At 49.3% G+C, this 20,237-nt stretch overlaps 2 protein-coding genes across 2 annotated transcripts in view; one reads left to right on the top strand and one right to left on the bottom strand.

Annotated features, from left to right (window-relative positions):
* Csmd2 (CUB and Sushi multiple domains 2) overlaps nucleotides 1-20,237 on the bottom strand; it is a 551,269-nt gene that overhangs the window by 274,848 nt on the left and 256,184 nt on the right. The gene's annotated exons all lie outside the window — the stretch shown is intronic.
* Nucleotides 11,852-12,400, top strand: Hmgb4 (high mobility group box 4). The gene has a single exon (XM_038333471.1). The coding sequence runs from the start codon at nucleotides 11,852-11,854 to the stop codon at nucleotides 12,398-12,400; it is 549 nt and encodes a 182-aa protein (XP_038189399.1).

Consider the following 20,237-nt stretch of genomic DNA (forward strand, 5'->3'; position numbering starts at 1 on the left):
CCTCCCTGCCAGGAGTCTCTTTAATTTTGCTCCCTCTCAGAATCGTAATTAAAGGAGAGAACACAAAAGGAGAGGTTTCCCCCTTCAAACCTTTCTGACCACGTTAACTTCTCTCTGGGGGGCCTGGGGAATTCCAAGCTTGCCCAGTAAACCGCTACTGCAGTACTACATAAAATGTATTTAAGCAATTACACTCGAGGGTTTTTTTTTTTTCTTTTTGGTAAATTGACTTCTGTTAAATGGGGCTTCATTAATGGAATCTGGCTTGGGGAGAATTAAAAAAAAAATCACTCCCTTTAATGCCCACAGTTGATTAGGGGGAGAGTGACTTGGAGCACTTCTGCAGAGTGCACTCAGCCTTGCTCCTGGCGGCAGGAAGGTGGTTTGTGAAAGCATTTTTTTATGGAAGCTTCTCGTGCAGTCAGGGTGTTGGGGTGCAACAATGAGTCCCCAGGCACTGCTGCCTGTCAGCGGAGACACAGGAGACTGGTTTAAATGCCAGCATCCCTGAAAACTGCCAGTCCTGGGGGACACACGTGTGTATCCAGGCACCAGGTATGAAGCACGCAAGGGCGCTGTGTGTCATGAGGATCTGAGCTTCCTAGATTGTTGGGCAGTCCCTGTCTCCGTGAGATGCATCAGGTGTGAGCACCCATGGCCCCACACATGGGCAATGGTTCTGAACCAGTGTAACCTCGTGGGGTTGTGGGGCTCCAGGCCTTTCTGTACCTCTGTCTCCATTGTTAGCCATTCCTCATCCTCACAGCAGGCCTGGGAAAAGGCCAGACAGGGGAGGGAGGTACAGCCTTATTTCATGTCTTTCCCACCACCTGTCAGGGGGACGGAGGGAACGCTGTGGTACAAGCAAGCTAATCCTGGTAAAGTCCTAGAGGAGGGACAGATCCACCAGTTCCAGAACTAAGCCCAAACTCTTATGTGCCCCACCCCGTGACACCCACTCTGAGTTCCTGCTCTGCACGTGATGCTCCCTCTATACAGAGCGTCTTCCTGCTGCCCTGCCTGACTCCCTGGCACAATGTCCTATACGCCTGTTCAGCGTGTTCTCTCTGCAGCATGGTCACTGGTCACCTTCCTGGGCCTACTGACTTGTAATCATCTTTGGACCTGATGAGCTCCCCAGCTAGAGGTCATGCTGCACGTGAGGCAGGCTGGGAGCTTCGCCTATCTCCAGCCACACCGAGGGACAAAATCAATAACAAAGAATGTGGCTGCCAAGCAAGACCCTGCCTATTTCTGTAGATACAGTCTCCCCTCTACTGACTCACAGCCACGCCCATCCGTTCATTTGCATACCGGCCACTGCTGCTGAGTCTACTGTACAGTGTCACGCCACAGAAAGCGCCTTGCCCTAGGGATGGGTAGAGTGCTTGCCTAGCATGTGTGAATCCCCAGGTTCAATACCCCAGACCCCATAAAATGGTTACAGTGGCTATTGGGAGGTTGCCGGGTTGGGGGGAGGAGACAAGGCTCAGAAGTTAAAGGTCATCCTTGGCTACATGGTGAGGAAGCTTTGCATTGTCATTTACCGTCTGGTCCTTTACAAAGTGCGCTCATTCCCAGCACACAAGCCTCACGGATGACGCCACTAGGAAATGAAAGTTGAGTTTCTAAGGAGGGAACCATAAAAGGACAAGCATGTGACTTAGACGGTTCATTACCATGTGTACAACTTAAACATCCATGGAACTGCCAGTTAGCTTTGCATAGAACTAAGGCCTTTCTTTCCCTGACCACAAGCTTGTATTCCAGACTTTGTATCTCGTCTAAGTCACAATCATGAGGTCATTCACCAGGCACCCAGACGACAGATGTTTACCAACTGGTACCATGTACCAAGCTCTTGATCTTGATCCGGGGGACCTAACTTTGGGGTGACTGTGCCCTTCTGATTCTTTCCAGAGACGCCTTCGCAGAGTCGTTCCAGAGAAGTTGATGGAGTTTCCATCTCGGCGACTGTATTTCCTTCAGAACTCGTATCTCATCCTTTTATGTGATGTTTAATTTAAATCGCATAATTACAATAACAAATATGGCTTGCACTGGGAGAGCTGGCAACGGATCCAACCGCTTCTCAGAAAGTGCAAGGCTCAGCTGGAGGAAGCCGGAGCATAGGGGGCAGGAGGGTAGGGTGGGAGACGGCTGGCTGGCTGGCGGCCACAGGCGGCGGCAAGAAACTCTTGTTGGGGCTGTGGGAACACCAGAAACTTGTGTGGGGGGAGGTTCACGTGTGTGTGAGAGAGGAGAGAGAGAGAGAGAGAGAGAGAGAGAGAGAGAGAGAGAGAGAGAGAGAGAGAGAGAGAGAGAGAGAGAGAAGGAAGCTAACCTTGGCTATCATTCTTTGGGAGCTATCCACCTTGTCTTTCATTGGCCTGGAACTCTCTAGCCAGTGAGCCCTAGGGCTCCTCTGGTCTCTGCTTCTCCAGCTTTTAGATCACAGGTGGATATCACCATGCCTGGCTTTTTTTTGCATGGGTTCTGAGGATTGAACTCAGGCTCCCATGTTTGAGCAGCAAGCACTTTACCAACCGAACTTTTCTGCCCCCGGACACTTGCACTGTACATACACGGACAGACGATGAACTAAGGGTGATCGCTTACTTCCATTGGCTGGGGCTCTTTCCTAATCACAATCCCTCTGCAGTCAGAAGGGGAGAATGACTTAGATTAGATTCCAGAGGTCCTATGTGGTCTCCTAGTCCTGATGCCCACCTTGCATGAACCCCTCTATGGCTAGTTTTTATATCAACTTGGCACAAGCTACAGTCATTCCACCACAGAAAACTTCCACCAGACTGTCCTGTGGGTAAGTCTGTGGTGTCTTTTCTTGATTGGTGATTGACGTGGGCGGGCCCAGCTCACTGTGTGAGGTACCACCCCTAGTCTGGTAGTTCCAACTGCTATAAGAAAGCAGTCTGAGCAAGCCACGGGGAGCAAGCCAGTAAGCAGCGCCCCTCCATGGCTTTTGCATCAGCTCCTATCTCCAGGTTCCTGTTCTTAGCTCCTTCTCCCACTTCCCTGGGCAATAGGCTTCGAGCTGTAAGATGAAATAAACTCTTTCCCCAACTTGTTTGTGGTCATGGTATTTATCACAGAAATAGAAGCCCTAAGACAACCATCCTGGACTGGAATGTTTACAGCTATGAACAATTCTCGCAATTTTCCCTGACCAGCTTTCTCTACATATTCTTATCTTAGCTACTACTCCTCCCTTTGGGAGATGAGTACTAGCAACAGGAAACCTGCCCATGAATGCCTGGCCTAGTTTGTGCCTCCTGTGTTCCCAGGGCTCACTGCACCATCTCCTGGGTTTGTATCTCTCCAGACTGAGAGCATCCTGAAGAAAGGCACTGTCACTTTCTTGTCTGCCCACCCTTCCTCAGTACATGACAGAGTGCCTGCTGCAATGGGAAGGACTCACTGAATACTGCACAGTAGAAGAAGAGACCATGGACTGAGTATATGAATGGGGAAAGGAGAGGGCACGTGCAGGGTGGGGACAGGAAGGAGGGCTGTCAGGTGCCATGCTGTGTATGTCCTGGTTGTGAGAGCGCTGCCCATTTGTACCAGGAAGACATGGGGGTCACCACACTGATCATGGCCTGGCTTTGTCCCACCCCCACTCGCTCAGCACCTGCTAGAACCTCCCCGGGAGGGATGCCCGAGATGCAGACACTCCCAGCCTAGCGGCCATAGAGTCTTTTCACTACGGGCAAGTGTTTCTGTCTCCCTACAAGCAGTTCCATAAACTCCACAAATGAGCCGAACTTTGCGGTTTGGCTGACTGTTTGCTCCAGGGAGCCCCCAGCCGCACCAGGCAAATGTTTTTCCTTCAGATTCGTGGCTCCCTGGAGGATGTGTCTGAGCCTGGAACACGGAGGAACAAGGCCCCAGGTTGGGTCTGGGGCTAGGGTATCGAGCTTTGCTGTTGACATCTAGGTCTTGTGCTTTGGGTGGCAATGCAGTAGGAGGTTTCGCCGGGGCGGGGGTAGGCTGGAGGTACTGGAACCTTCCATCCCAGGCTCAGAGTTGAAGGACTGGATGCTTCCTGCCTGACATACACCATGTGTCCTGAGATGCTGTCACAATTAAACTGAGAAGGTGCTGGGGACACTGCATCAGGGGCCTGGGACTAGGTCCTCACATTTCTTAGGGAGGATGCCCAGCCCTGTCCCCTTCTGTTTCCAATCTAAGTCACATGGTTCCACTCTTCCCTAAGCACTGAAAGACTTCAAAGAGCACTCTGTGCCCCACAGCTGGCGGCTCTGGAAAAGGATGACCATGTACATGCATTACATGACAATTAGCAGCAGCCAACCGGATCGGGGTGGTAGATCATGTGACCTACGCTAGACCCATCAGTAGAGAGGCTCCTGGTTTGAGGTTGCCTGGTGGAGAGAAGGAGTGGGTGCTCACTGAGATGAAGAGGAGGGGGACTGGCCCTCTGGTGTAGGAAGTCCTTCTGTTTGTGTGTTGCTTTCATTGGTTAATGAATAAAGAAACTGCCTTGGCCTAGTTGATAGGGCCGAACTTAGGTAGGCAGAGAACACAGAACTGAATGCAGGGAGGAAGAAGGGCAGAGTGAGAGAAGCCATGGATCCTCTGCCTGAGATGGACGCCGCTTAGAATCTTGCCGGTAAGCCACAGCCATGTGGCGATACACAGATTAATGGAGATGGGTTAAACTAATATGTAAGAGTTTAATTATTAGCCAATAAGAAGTTAGAGCTAATGGCCAAGCAGTGATTTAATTAATACAATTTCTGTGTGGTTATTTCGGGTGTCAGCTAGCCAGGTGGCCGGGACAAACAAGGGACCTCTCCACATAACAACCCCTCCACCTAGTAGTACTGTGGGTGATGCAGTAGGGAAGGTGTGCCAATATCTTTTCTTCCACTCCTGGAAATGTTGTCCTTCCCTGGCCCATATGTCCACTAGTCTCCTTCTAGCCCTATCCCAGGCTGCGTGGGATAGTGTCTCAAAACAGACTGTACCCTTACTGGCCTCAGTAAGGCTCTGCTCTGTTCTCATCCAGGTCTCTACCACAGCAAGGAAGACCCGAGATCTGGGACAGTAATCTTGATGCCCTGGAACATTGAAGTCCCTCATACTTGGCATGACTCAGGGCTATGGAACAGGCTCTCAGAGCTCAATGACCATGACAATCTCATAGGGTACCAACCCTTCTCTTTGCCTGGTCCAGGTATCTGCCTTGCTGCTGGTGCCTCAGGCGGATTCTGCAAAGACGCAACTGAAGAAGTTTCAGGGTGGGGCTGGTCCTGGGAACCAGTCAGTCCTGAGTTTGAATACAGGCTCTGCTCTTAACTAGGTAGACATATAACATCACTTCTAGGGATTCCTGCATACAGCTGTGTTCCCACAGACTGCACACTGGGGACTGTGCTGACACAGTAAGGGCCTCACAGAAGAAATATGGGTGGTACCCAAGCAATGTACAAAAAATGATACCTCCAGAGGACATAGGACTGATTAACCAGACAACTCCCCCAGTAGGCCTCCAAGGTCAATGAGAACACTAGCAACTGCTCTGGACACTGAACAGAGCTAGGGTGGAAAGGGAGCGACCTCAGAACTCCCTCCCACCAGCAGTTCCTGCCTTCTCAGTCCTGCCCATCTTCCTCCTGCACTGGAAGACATGACTGGGGGAAAGAGGAGCCTGCCTCTTCTAGGGAGGGTGGCCACACCCACCTCATGATAGCTCCTAGCATACTTCTCTTAGAATGCTCAACAGAGGAAATGTGTAGATGGTTTCCAAGGGCCTCACCCACGCCACTGCCACTCTGCATGTCATCCCCTCGCCCCCAGAATGTGACTCTGAAGTATAGCTGGGTGACCTTGCTTCCTGGAGAGCAGCATAGTCAGGGCTTTAGACCCTTTGTGCACACTAAGGCCGGCAGGGGGTCTCGGAGTGTCATGGAGCTAGATTCTGTTCTCGCTGCTACACTGGTCCTATGATCTTGTGGCAGTGGCTTTGCTCTCTGCATCCACAGTCACATACAATGACGGCGACAGGATGCTGCTTAATGATGCTGGTTCCTTAGGCAGCGCTAGCTGTCAAGAAGCCTCAGTGTATAGCAATGACCTCTGGGGGAGGCCACATCTTTGGGCAGCCAGGGAGCCTCTGGGGTAAGGGACTACCAGAGTGGAAGCAATGAGAAGTAGAGACACCACACAGAGGCGCCTTAAGAAATCTGCCTGGTGACCTGGACCAGCACCTTCCAAATCCCTAGCTAGCTCACTCAGGGTGAGTCAAGTGCCTGCTATGGGTCTCAATTTCCCCAGCTATTCAGTAACAATGACAACACCCACTTCACAGGACAGTTGAGAGGTTGGGCGAGATGCTGTCCGCTGGCACTCACCACACTGTGTCTCATCACAGCAAGGTCCAGGCACAAACATGGGGGCCGTGAGGGCCATGGTGTGTGAGGCATACACTATGTCTGGAACCAGCCAACATGATAAGGCTGCCGCGGAAGAGAACCAAAACCAGGGAGAGGAGAGTTCCTGTCGCCTCTTATCCCATCCCATCATGCCTGTGTCCATGCTATGTATCCTGTCCCATTACACATGCGTCTGTGCTGTGTATCTTGTCCCATCACATGTGCGTCTGTGCTGTGTATCTTGTCCTATCACATGTGTCTGCTGTGTATCCTGTCCCATCACATGTGTCTGTGCTGTGTATCTTGTCCCATCACATGTGTGTCTGTGCTGTGTATCCTTTCCCATCACATGTGTCTGTGCTGTGTATCTTGTCCTATCACATGTGTGTCTGTGCTGTGTATCTTGTCCTATCACAATGTGTGTCTCTGCTACGTACCCTGTCCCTTCACACCTCTGCACATTCCATGTACGGGTGGCTTCAAGTGGAAGAAATCCAAATCAGTCTGGAACAGGGAAGCAACCAGCAGCTGTTGTAAGCAAACCACAGAGGATCAGGGCTGCAGCTGGCTCAGATGTCCAGAGCTAGGAGCTCAAATGCCACCAGCCTTGCTTTGCGGGGCTGTCTGCTGGCCAAGCGCAAATGGCAGCTGCTTGAGGTTGAACCACAGGCCGCTTAGACGCTTCCTGATTCACCATAGCACCTTCATCAGCAGAAAGAACACAGACATCTTTCCTAATGGTAAACAGAAAATGTCCACAGTGGGTCTGGGGTCGTTTGCCTAGGCCATGTACCCATCCCTTAGGGCAAGGGCATGGTTTCCAGAAGGACCCTAGGATTAGTGTAGGAACAGTTCTCCAAAAAAAAAAAAAAATGAATTGAAGGGATGCCAGATGGACAAAAGATGGCCACTGTGGTTGGAAACAGGTCAGGGGGCTGGATAAAATAGGTACAGTCTCTAACCTTGTGGGTTGAGTGGTTTGTCAGGGCCTGTAAGGGATCCCCCTCCCATACACGGTCTAGTTTTAGATCTGCCTTTCCAGAGGTGACCAGGCTGGTCTGACCCTCGCTACCATATCCCCATTCTTGTACCTGACCATCTTCTGTTTCCTGTCTATCTACCCACCAGACCATGGCGCTGCATGCTCCTCCCCCATTCTCTAAGGCTGGAGTCATACTTAAAGAGCATGCATTAAAACTCAGAAATCAGCATTGCTACAGTACTGTCTGCTGGAAGGCTTAATCCAGATGTTCCCAACTGTCTCCCAATGCCCTCTTTGCTGATTCCAATATCCAACCCGGCATCTCTCCTCCTACTGAGTTACCACATCACTTCAGTCTCATCCAAGGTGTGTCAGATTACTTGTTTCCCCAAGACCTTGATATCTAAAGAACACCAATCATAGGTTTGGAACCTGGATTTGGCTTGGTCTAACATTTTCTTGGGATTGGGCCCAGGATGTGAGTGTGGAGGGCCACCACCGCGGGGGCGGTGCTCCAATTATGGTATCATAGAAAGGGCTTGTGTGCTGTCAGCGTGACCCACTACTGCTGCTGACCCCTTGGGCAGGTTTGTTGAAGTGATGCCTGGCAGTCTCCTTTGCTGTGAAGACACAGCTGTCCTTTCCCTGACCCCGAGTCCAGTTTACACGGTAGTGGATAGCATGGTGCCAACGGCTTTTCCTCCTTTTATTGCACTATGTAAATCCTGGCTCTGTCGGCATCCTATACTGCTTTTTCGTCGTCTTGTGTGTCTGTGTTCATGTGTGCATGCGCACGTGTGTGTGTGTGCACAAGCACATTGAGGGTAGAGGCCAATCTCCTCGGGTGCTATTCCTGCTGCTCTCCACCATGTCTTTTTGACACAGGGTCTCCCTCACTGGCCTGGGGGGGGGGGGTTGCTGATTCAGATAGGTTAGCTGACCAGTGGCCACCAGGGACTCTCTCGTTTCCACATGCCAGTTTTGTTTCCCTTTGTAATGTGGGTTCTGGAAACCAAACGGAGGTCCTCACGCTTGCAGGGCAAACGCTTTACCAAGGGAGTCATTGTCTCAGCTCCATGGACGCTTTTCAAAGACTCACCCGCTGACAAGCAAAGCCAGCTCTGGAATTCCTGTCTGTCTAGCGCTGGAAGGCATACTCTCCCAACTTCATGTTCCCAGCACCAAGGGAAGGGGCCCGCTAGGACCTCAGGTGAACTTGCCTAGATGGAGTTCTGTCATCAGCTGGAACTCTTAGTGAGCCAGATCAGCCTGTGGGTTTTCTTATAACCATCAAAACAGAAAAGTACCTCACACACATACTAAATATGGTTCAGTAAAACTTGATACCGTGGCTCCCTCCTTCCAATGGGAAGGAAAACTGTGCCACCATAGGGTCCATGAATGGATCATCATTCTCAGAAACAGAGGCTCACACACTTTACCTATGTACATGTTAGTTAATGAGCCATGACAAAATATTTTTTTTATTATAAACTACAATCAAGAGGCCTGAAACAAATACTGAACTCATACGACCAGACCAAAGGCCAGAAGATTTATAACCCTTAGCCCATAGCCTGTTTGTACAGATAAAACTTTATTGGAACAGACACAGTCATTTTTATGCATTGTCTGAGGTTACCTTTGAGCCAAAATGTCAGAGCTGAGTATTCACAACAGAAGTCCTGCCATCCACAAAATCTGAGTTCTTGTCTGAATACCAGACCGTTGCCCCTGCCTAGAGGACATCTCATAATTCAGGACATTAGATGCCTCTGCCTAGGCTGGACCCTTACCCTTGGCAGGCACTGTCTCTGAAGGTCCTCCTGGGTCTCGAGGGACTGTGGGCCTCTGAGTATCTAGAATCGTCTCCTTTGCAGTTGCTGTCTATACAGTGAGAGATTATCGGCATGGTGCTTTGGTCAAGGTTCCAGCAGGAAACAGATGGTCACCCAAATTAGAATAATTTGAAGAGTGTATAATAAACAGACTGTCCAGCGAGGTGAAGGGCAGGACTCAGGAAGGTCCTGGGATGTAGGGAAGTGACAGCGGACTCAGAGTCATTGACAACACAACCGTCACCAGCCTAGACAGTAGAAGACAGGAGAGGGAGGGACTTATGAGCATGGGAGGAGAGCTGTCCTGAGAGGACATGGTACAACGGGAAAAGACGGCTAGTCCGGGGAGGTGACAGTTCCAGGTTACCTCGAGGGGGTGGAGGCAGGAGCCAGGTGCCTCGAACTCACGTCCTCCATTCCTGATCTCCTGAGGTTCCTCACTAACTAGTCATATGAAATGGACCTTGGTGTGGCCCAGGCTGATCATCTTCCTAGGAGAGTAGCCCTTTGGCCTTGCACACCAACAGATTCTCATAGCTTGGTGTGGCCCAGGCTGATCATCTTCCTAGGAGAGTAGCCCTTTGGCCTGCACACCAACAGATTCTCATAGCTTTTGTATCCTTCGTGTCTTTTCCTACTGTGTCTGCTAGCATACAGACGGTTATTGTGGCTATGACGGAAGGCAGATGCACATGAAGCTACTGTGCATGTGTGTGTGCGCGTGTGCGCGTGCACACAGCATGCCTGGGCAGTCTGGTTAGTGTGTATAGTCGAACTGAAGTTCAGGAAGGATTGTGTGCTGCTCATCTCCAAAGACTAGGCCAACTCCAGCAAATAGGAAAATCGATCTCTTCCCCTCAAAAATAAAGAGCAAAATATTACTGATAAATGTCCCAGAGTAATATGTTCTCGTTGATGGTCTCTTCGCCTTTCTCAGCTTCTCAGACACATAGGTGTGTATGTGTATACACACACACGTGGCGGGGGGGGGGGGGCTTCTACTGGTATGATATCTTACAGGTCGTCTGGAGCAATGACCCCTGCTAGTGTAAACACATTTTGGGGGAAATCTTACACAACGAGGTGTGTTAAGATAGATGCCTTTCCTCACCACAAGCCAGCCTTTGAAGCCTGTCTTGGAAGTCTCATAATATGTTTCTTGTAGGACTCTGCTGCTGAGACCATCTGTATACTTCTGAACACCCCCCCCCCCCGCGACACACACTGAACCCCAGAAAATAGTGTGCACAGGCTGAGACCAAAACCTCACACCTAGTTCCTCCCAAAACAGTTTTCAGCTTGGTGGCTCCAATCAGTCAACACTCGAGAGTCATGGCTCCTGCCTGTTGGTGGCTGCTTAACTTCGGTCCTTCTTATGCCACTGAGAATTCGTTTTCTTGTCCTATGCATGTGGCATGGTCACCCACTGAGTTGTTTTTTTTTTTTTTTTTTTTTTTTTGGTTTTTCGAGACAGGGTTTCCCTGTAGTTTCTAGAGCCTGTCCTGGAACTAGTTCTTGTAGACCAGGCTGGCCTCGAACTCAGAGATCCGCCTGCCTCTGCCTCCCAAGTGCTGGGATTAAAGGCGTGCGCCACCACTGCCCGGCTACCCACTGAGTTTTTAGCAAATCCACCTGCACACAGACAAGTCTGTTGGCCTTTACTACACTCTCTGTTGGGTGACCTGTGGAGTCTTAACTACTTACGTCCATTTGCTTGGCTGTTACTTGTGTTTTGTACACTAAGCCTAAGAAATGAGAACTCTTTCGAAGATGGTGAGGGGGCTGCCCAAAGAGCTAAGAATTCATATTTTCAAGAACTCCAGTGTAATTAAGAAACTCCCCGGTTCTCCTCCCTCCTTCTTCTCAAAGATCTTCAGAGATACGAAAGAGTCAGACTCGGAGCCCAAGAGCTTGGGTTTTAAATTAGACAACTTTGTCCTGACAGGAGCCGAGTCCCAGCTGTCATGGCTGATTATTTTTAGAGTCACTACTAAAGCCCTTTGTGCAGCAGGCATTGCCACTGCTCAAGGCAAACAGAAAGCCTTCACATATTATCCTGACAGCTCCGGAGCCATCCACCCTTCTTGTGTTCATTATTTCTAGCCTGGGTGGAGGATGAGGAGGCGGCATCCTGACAATCTCCCAGGGAGAGAGGCAGCTCTTGCTATGACCCACTGCGGGATGAGGATGGAAAGGTCCAGGAGGCTGAGCAAAGCCCACAGCCTCCAGGAAGCCGACGGAAAAGATTCTCGGGGCCAGTAGCTACTCTAATAAGGTTGAGATAAACCCTCATCTCTCCTTAGAGGCAAAAAAAAAAAAAAAAAAAAAAAAAAAAAAAAAGTCCCTGGAGTAACCAACCACGAGGAAGGCCTACATGCAAATGACTGAGCTTGGCTGGCATTGGCCAGCTCAGGGATGACATCACAGTTTCCATTCTGTGACCCAACAAAGCCACCAGCACTGAAAAGCCGGAGCTCTGACTGAGGCTCACACAGAGAGAGAATTTCACCGCAAGCAGAGCACCTTCTAGATTGCTCCTGGGGGGTGGAGACGGAAGTCTCTGCTATCCGAATTAGTGGAATCCAGAGAAAGGAAATCATGGTTATATAAACATGGGGAAAGAGGTACAGCCAAGGCCCAAGGTGAATGTCTCGTCTTACATTCACTTTATGCTGAATTACAGGAACAAGTTCAAGGAGCAACAGCCAAACGCCTACCTTGGCTTTAAAGAGTTCTCTAGAAAGTGTTCAGAAAAATGGAGATCTATCTCGAAGCACGAAAAGGCAAAGTATGAAGCCCTGGCCAAGCTCGACAAAGCCCGGTACCAGGAAGAAATGATGAACTACGTGGGCAAGAGGAAGAGGAAGAGGAGGAGGGACCCAATGGCGCCTCGGCATCCCCCATCATCCTTCCTGCTCTTCTCTCAGGACCACTACCCCCAGCTGAAGCATGACAATCCCAACTGGTCAGTGGTGGAGGTGGCCAAGGCCACAGGGAAGTTGTGGTCCTCGACAGCCAACGTGGACAAGCAGCCCTATAAACAGAGGGCTGCGCTTCTGCGAGCCAAGTACTTTGAGGAGTTGGAGGCCTACCGCAATCAACCCCATGGCCGGAAGAGGAACTGCCAGGGACCCGCCAGGAGGACCAGTTTGAAAAAATAAAATGTCACTGAACTGCCTCTCTGGTCCTGGTGTCCTGTGTGGATCGAATGCCGAGAGTGAGTGGCTTGTTTTGAGGTCCAGCCGGAGTTGGTTCGGGGAAGGCTGGCTTTCGGGGACACAGGTTTTTTAGAGAGGGGACTGGCGGCAGGGACCGACTCACCTGGGGTGGGGTGGAGAATGTGAGTGCTAGACATAAGATCACCAAGCCCAGTACAGAGGACGGCAGGCCTAGAGCTTAGTCCCAGCTCTCACTTAATCCCACAGGCCAGAACAGTCCCAGCCTGGGGCTTCCAGGTACTTATGGTGTCCTGACTAGGATACCCCTGGAATGGGACTGGGGCTGAATTTATGGACCAGCCGGCACCTATTCCTCTTCCTCTAGGTCACAGCTTCCTTTGTGACCAAAGTAATACGATTTATTAAACTTAAAAGTCCTAGCTACTGCCATTTGTCTGGGCCCAAACAGTCTGAGGATTATGTTGTCTGATTTTCTTCATCTTTACACACTACAGTTAAATTTTGGGTGCAGAATCAGGTTGTCTGGGTTCCCACATGCCAGGTCCGTGTGACCGGGGCTTTGTGAAGTCCCTGCCGTGTGTGAAAACCTAGTGACAGAGAAGGTTATAGCATAAAACACAGCACTGGGAGTCGAGATGAACGGCGGGGGTGGGGTGGGGGGGTGGGGAGACAAGGCCAACCCTGAAGTTTTCATGTTAGTGAGCCCTTCCCCCACGGCTGACAGCTGGCACTCCAACTTGGCTCGGCTTCCCCTCCACCCTCTCAGGAGACATCCTCATTTTCTGCTTCATTGAAAAGACAGAGATCCTCAGAATTAAGTGCTCTCCATTCTCTCAAAACGCAACCCACACTCATCCCTCCTGCCTCTTGGCTCCTAGGGAGCCACCTTCTCTGCCTCTGAAGTGGGATATAGCACCTGCCTTATGAGTTAGCTTTGCCACTAAATGGGGTGGCACAGTCCCGAATACCTAATAGGTGATATTACTTCTAACCAATGGTACTCTACCTTGCTAGCCAACTTGCCTAGAAAGTTCCCTTGCTGTGGGAACTCTGGGAACTGAGGGGATGTTAAACCAGCCTGAAAAGTAGAGGCTCTGCCCTACATACACAAGGGGCTGGAAGCCGTGGCACCCATACCAGCAGGCCCTGGATCCCCACAGTTGAGGCATCACGTGACAACTCAACCATGGCTGGAGACCTTGGCTGTGGCCTCGTGAAACCTCAGACATTGGATGCAAGTCTAAGGGTGAAGGTCCTTGTTACTTAAGAACCTCCTGGCTTATTCCCTTCAGGAAGTTCAGGACTGGTGAGTCTCGATAGCCAGCAGATGATTCAAATCTATAAAGGTGCTGGGTGAAGACAAGGCTCAATGGATGCCAGCTGGCATCCTTTTAGAAGGCACTGCTGGCAGCCTTGTTTCTCTGCCTATTTGCTGCCCTGTCTATTGTCTCCAGTCCTTTGTTACCAACCGATCCTTGAAACGCAGGTTCAAACATCGTCCCCTCTATCCCGTACTTAGACCCAGACGATCCTACTTAGTGGCAGATGGTAGCTGCCTGGTGGACATTTGCATGGGACCTCACACCACCCTTTCTAGTTTCCTGTGTGGTTATGAGAGTGTGGGCAGTCAAGCCAGAGTTTTGACAGCAGGATTCTGAGCCCCTAATGAAAGAGAACCACATTAACTGGGAGGAGATGACTCTGTTGGCTTCTAATGACCACAATGTGGTGACATGGGGAGGAACAGGGAGAGGAGGAGAGGGGAGCCTGCATCTAACATGATGGGTGAGAGGGCCGGCAATTCAGTGAGGCCTCCCTGCCCTTGGGGAGACAGAGAACAAGCCTCTGGGCCCACCACTGTCTTCACGAGCACATTCTTCTCTGGTACCTATCTCTCTGTTTGTTCATGTAGTTATTATTTATTTATTATTCATCTATTTTAGAAACTTTCCTGCATCATACCAGTAATTTCAGGTACTGGGGACATATCAAGGGAGGAAGAGACAGAAAAGTCAGCCAAAACACTAGAATCATCATGTGTGCCAGGTGATGGACAGACAATGATGGGTTGGGTAGAGGGCTCTCTCTCTCTCTCTCTCTCTCTCTCTCTCTCTTCCCCCTCTCTCCCTCTCTCTCCTTTCTCTCTCCTCTCTCTCCCTCTCCCCCTCTCTCCTTTCTCTCTTCTCTCTCTCTATCTCTCTCCTCTCTCTCCCCCTCCCCTTCTCCCCCCTCTCCCTATCCTCTCTCCCTCTCCTCTCTCTCTCCTCTCTCCTCTCTCGCTCTCTCTCTCTCCCCTCTCTCCCCCTCTCTCTCCCCTCTCCTCTCTCTCTTCCTCTCCCCCTTCTCTCTCTGTCTCTCTCCTCTCCCCCCTCTCTCCTCTCCTCCCTCTCTCTCTTCTCTCTCTCCTTTCTCTCTCCCCCTCCCCCTCTTCTCTCTCCTCTCTCTTCTCTCTCCCCTCTCTCCTCTCTCTCTTTCTCTCTCTCCACTCTCTCTCTCTCTGTGTGTATGTGTGTGTGTGTGTGTGCATGTGGAATTCAGAGTCCAACTCTTCCATCCAGGGATCAAACAAGTTGTCAGGGCTCCACAGCAAGTGCCTTTACCTGTGGAACCACCTAACCATCCCAGCATCTATGTTTAAAGCACCTTTGAGCATCCCAAGTCCCGAGGGGAGAGAGTCCATCAGAGCAGCAGGGCAGGGAGGGATAAGGGATAAGGCAGGAAGCAGGCATGGCATGCCAGAGCGCCTTGTGAGAGACGAAATCTGAAAGGTGCTAGGCTTGGCAAGTTCACATGAAATATGAGTGCAGCGGGCAACCACAGAGGGCCTTCGGTGCGGCTGAGAAGAGCCGTATGCTTTCATCTATGGTGTCTGTTATTGATCACTCTAGAATCTTCAGAGACTATCAAGTGCCAATCTCCCGTGATGAGTGCAGGAAGAGGAGGCAAAGCTAGGAGACATGAGGCTAATAAACTCATGTTCCCCTCCAAGAGCAGAGATAACGAGGGTCCTCCATTGGGAATCGCCTGGAGTGACCATAGCTAAAAACCTAGCGTGACAACTGTGGGGTTGCTCTCTGTGTGATTTGTTCTGGTAGGCATGGGTACCAGAGTGTTCCAGAGAAATGCTTTCCCCACAACCTCACATGTCCACGGGGGGGGGGGGTGCAAGTTGTTCTGCACCAGCCCTACCCATAGCCCCCCCTCCATGAAATGTGCTCAGATCTGCCTTCTGATCAGTTCCCCAGTAATGAAGTGGACCCTCCTTTTGCCTTTCCTTCATCTGCCAATTGATTCTGTGCTGGAGAGGGAAATAAGTATATTTCATTTATTGGGTTTCCCTCAAATCCCAACCGAGAAGCAGATCAAGGATGCAGGGCAATCGATGTGAGATGTCACTCAACCACACTGGCATCTTTTTATTGGCTGTGCCGTCCACTAGGCCCTCAGCTGTTTAGGGGACTAAAGCTCCAGTTCTAGACAGGGTGTGGCCGCTAAGCTGAGGTCATAAAGGCCGGGGTGTCCCATAGTCTTGTCATGTGACCTCTGGCCACACTTCCGCAGATGTCATTTGCCCTTCAGTTTAAACTGAAGATAAACCATGGTCACTGCTGTAAATGGTGTGATGTGTGGGGTGCCCTTGGCCATGGGGGTGGTGGTGTTTGGCTAGGTCTGCTGGAGGGTAGCTTAAGGAAGGTGAGGGCATCACCCTAGTGAAGCAGAATCAGTCTAAAGGACCAGGAGACTCTGAGGTGGTCCTTGATGTTTGAGTTGGGAGTGCAGTGACAGGGAACTTCCTGTTAAAGCCCCCCAACAGCTTTGCTGTCCTCATCCAGGGATCCTGTCCCAGGCTCTACTGTGTAGACTGCTGGCTATGCTTCTAAGATTCTCCCCTTTAGCAATGACATGCTTGCCCGGTCGCCTGTCACCTGTGGGAGTCAGACATGACACAATCAGGCCATGGAGGCCTCGGCAGTCCCATTGTCCCTAGGTCTGTAAGATGGTCTTAGTGGCCCCACCTCCTGATATTTGCAGCCAACCCATCTAGTGTGGGCTGGGCCTACAGACCCCATTCCAATAAACAACAGTAAAAAAATGTAAGATTGTCATTTGTATATGCTCATGTGTGTGGAAGTTAGAAGACAATGTCATTTTTCAGATGCTTAGAGCACACCACACCATACACACACACACACACACACACACAGAAATACACACATGGTCTTTCACTGGCTGGAACTTGCGAACCATCTACCTGTCTCTGGTCTGTGATGGATTATAAGAGTGTGCCATCCTTCTCGGCTTCTTTTATTTAGGTTCAGGGGACAAAGGCAGACCTTTATCTAACTGAACTGCCTCCCCACGCATGTCATTTTTAAAAATACCGGGCTGTAAATCCCGAGACTTTACATAGCTCTTCTTGCTTGCTTGAAACACGCTGACATATGAATAAATACCTCTGAACCAAGGTCATGAGGAGAGGCACATGGGGTAGATGGTAGTGGCTCACAATGGGAGCTGAGGTACCCAGCCTGGTCTTCACAGAACTGAAGCCTTTCAAGCTCTAAGAGAGAGCCAGGAATAGACTGTCTTCAGGCAAGAACTGGGCTCTGTCGTGCCAGGGCCACCTGTTCTGCTGCTCCAACTTAGATGCACCTAATTCTTGACACAGAGAACCTAAGAAGTGTATCATTTTAATGCCACTAAGGCTTGGGGGAGGTCATTTGTTGCCACCTGCAATAGAGTGGATGAAGATGCTGGGCATCAAGGTAAGACAGCCACGACACAGACCTGTAAAATGTGAGGTAGCTTTGGAGCCACGCGTCTGGGGGGCAAAGACTGGGAGTAACATTATTGGAGTTCGAATGTTCCAGCAGAGTGTTGAAAGGCAGGCGTGGAGGGTGCTGCCTGCGGGAGCTCAGAGGAAGGGAGGAATGCCTATCAGACACTGAAGAAAGGCGGCCTTTGTGGGGTGGAGTCTAGTGATGGTGTTGGCTGTGGTTTTGTAGCAAAGAGGGGGTGTCTTGGGTTAGACAGGATTTCTCACTACATCCTTGAGAGGAAAATCCCTGAATCCGAGAGGAACCAGGACCTGGTCCTTTTCAAAGCTCTCTCTCCTGAGAGCAAATAATGTTGAACATTAGGAAAAGGCTTTGGGGAGATGTTTGGAGACAAGGTGGGGGTGGGAATGGTATAAGCCTTTGGTTAAGACTTCAGAGGAGCAGAAAGTTCCCAGAGACTCTTAGTGATCAGGTTTGGCCTCAGGGATCCTGATGTGGGAGAGTCTTCTGTTTGAGTTGATTTCATTGGCTAATAAAGAAATTGCCTGGCCCATTTGATAGACCGCCCCTTAGGTGGGTGGAGTAGACAGAACAGGAAGAGGAAGTGAGGTAGAAGGATCAGTAAGATGCCACACCTCTCCTAAGTTAGGCAGACTGCCGTGTCTCTTCTCAGAGAGAAGCCAGATGCGATGAAGCCAGCCACCAGGTCAGATGTGCTGAATCTTTCCCGGTAAGACATCCTTTGTGGTGTTACATACATTATTCGATATGGGTTAGTCAAGATGTGAGTAAGAGGCTGAAAATAATGGGCCAGGCAGTATTTAAAAGAATACAGTTTCTGTGTAATTATTTTGGGTAAAGCTAGTGGGCGGCCAGGAGCTGGGCAGGATGAAAAGCAGGCCTGCCCGCAGCCCCTCACTACAGAATGGCACCCAACGTGGATAACTGAATCCACAGAAAGCTTGAGAAAGCTGTCTGGCTCTGTTTGCAAGAGGCAAGCAAACACTCTCATCTGAGAGAGACTTCCTGACTCAGCTTTAGCTGCAAAACCCTGGAGCTCTTTTAAGAGGTCCTGCCACGAAACACTTAAACGGTGTTGATGAAGAGCTGAACACATGCTTTTCGGTTTTTAGCCATAGCAGGAAAAAAGCTGGGCCATTTAAAATGCTGGCATTCTGGTCCGTACTGCCAGGGCAAACTCTGACTCTTTCAGGCAGGCGGTCCGACTACGTACAGAGCATTTGAATGTGGTCTTTGAGAAGAATGCTGCAGCTTCCTTGCTGGCAGGGACCTTGAACCGACACAGAGTTGTGTGATGAACATGGCTACAGCTGGTACCTCTGCCATGAGGCTAGAAAGCTAAGGAATGGGCTGTATCTAGCTGTCAAAGTCACAGCTTTAGTCCTACCGATATTGTTTGGTAAATTAAAGACTCATGTAGTCAGAAAAAGAGATATTCAGTAAAAGAAAGATTCAAAGTTGAAGAAAACGTCAAAATGGTTTACAATGTGTTGAAAATATATGTAGACTAAAGTTAAAGTTCTTAAAAGTAAAAATAGAAAGAGTAGTTTGTTGTGGTGGTACACACCTTTAATCCCAACACGTGGGAGGCAGAGGTGGATTGACCTCTGTGACTTCAAGGTGTGGTAGCACACACCTTTAATCCAAATGCCTGAGAGGCAGAGACAGACAGATCTCTGTGAGTTCAAGGTGTGGTAGCGTACACCTTTAATCCCAGCACTTGGGAAGCAGAGACAGTTCTGAGAGTTCAAGGACAACCTGGTCTACAGAGTTATTCCAGGACAGAGATATACAGAGAATGTGTCTCAAAAAGTAAAAGTAAAAATAAATGAAATAGAGGTAAAAATAAAGCCACATAAAGATGGAAAATATATGGAGAATCTTGATACTGTATGTTATTATGCTCTCTTTGAATTGTTTGAATGCTGAGGAAGAAGCAACAGCTGCTAAAAGATATTTGTTTATAAATGCTGCTGAACTAATCCACCATAGACATTTTGAAAATACCTTGACTTCAGAATTTGGATCTAAGGATATGATACTTTGGAAAAGAGATTCTCCTTTTGTTTTCACAGAGGATGAGACACTGTGGATTGCTTCTATCCCAATGTGGTATGATAGACCACGCCCTCCTGAAAGGTTGCTGTGAACACCTTCAGAAAATTACTTCACCCAACTGATGACTGAGATGAACCTGGCACACAGGTTACACCATGAAAGACCTAATTAACAGCGTCCCCATTCAGCAGGAAGCAGTTTGGAGAGAAATAACTGCGCCCATGTTCCCAAATATTGTTTATAAATGTTTTTTTTTTTACATTTAAAGGGGGATATGATATGGAGATGAATAATTTGCATTGATATGGATTTTGCTTTAGTGATTTAAATTTAAGGTAAATTTTGTTATATGTATGTGTATTTCTGATACTGATTAATGTATTGTGATTGTGTAGTTCATTTAAAAATGTAATGTATATAGGTTGTTAATGGATAGTTATCAATAATATTAAAACCTGTAGTTATGTTAGTTAGATTTTCTAGCTATATAGAGATATTTTAAGTTACATAGGCATTCTTCATATCTTTCAAAGACTACAGAATATCGCATTTTAGATGTTTTAATAACTTAGGACTGTTCATGACAATGAGACATGTCTGCTCCTGGCAGCACCAATCTACTTCAAGAAGATGATGGGCATCGAAGAGGATCTTTATTGAGTTTGATAGCCATTTGGGCAAGAAACTGCTCTTGCCTGGACTATTGTATAAACTGGACATAGAGAACCCTCAGAGAGAGGACTGCTGAACTTGCCTAAAAGTGAGATGATCTTTCGGGATTCCTGATTCATGAAAGAGTCTGCAAGACATTCTGCAGGACACAGCAGAAAGTGACTGAACTGTCTTTGAAATTTCTTGCTTTATGGAAATGTCTGCTGGAAACTATGGGCCTGAATGCCGAAGATGGATGCCCCAACGGTACAGAGGAACTTTGGGTGACTGTCCAGGCAGCGAGATGTCTC

The sequence above is a fragment of the Arvicola amphibius genome, chromosome 6 (assembly GCF_903992535.2).
Source record: "Arvicola amphibius chromosome 6, mArvAmp1.2, whole genome shotgun sequence".
Classification (NCBI taxonomy): domain Eukaryota; kingdom Metazoa; phylum Chordata; class Mammalia; order Rodentia; family Cricetidae; genus Arvicola; species Arvicola amphibius.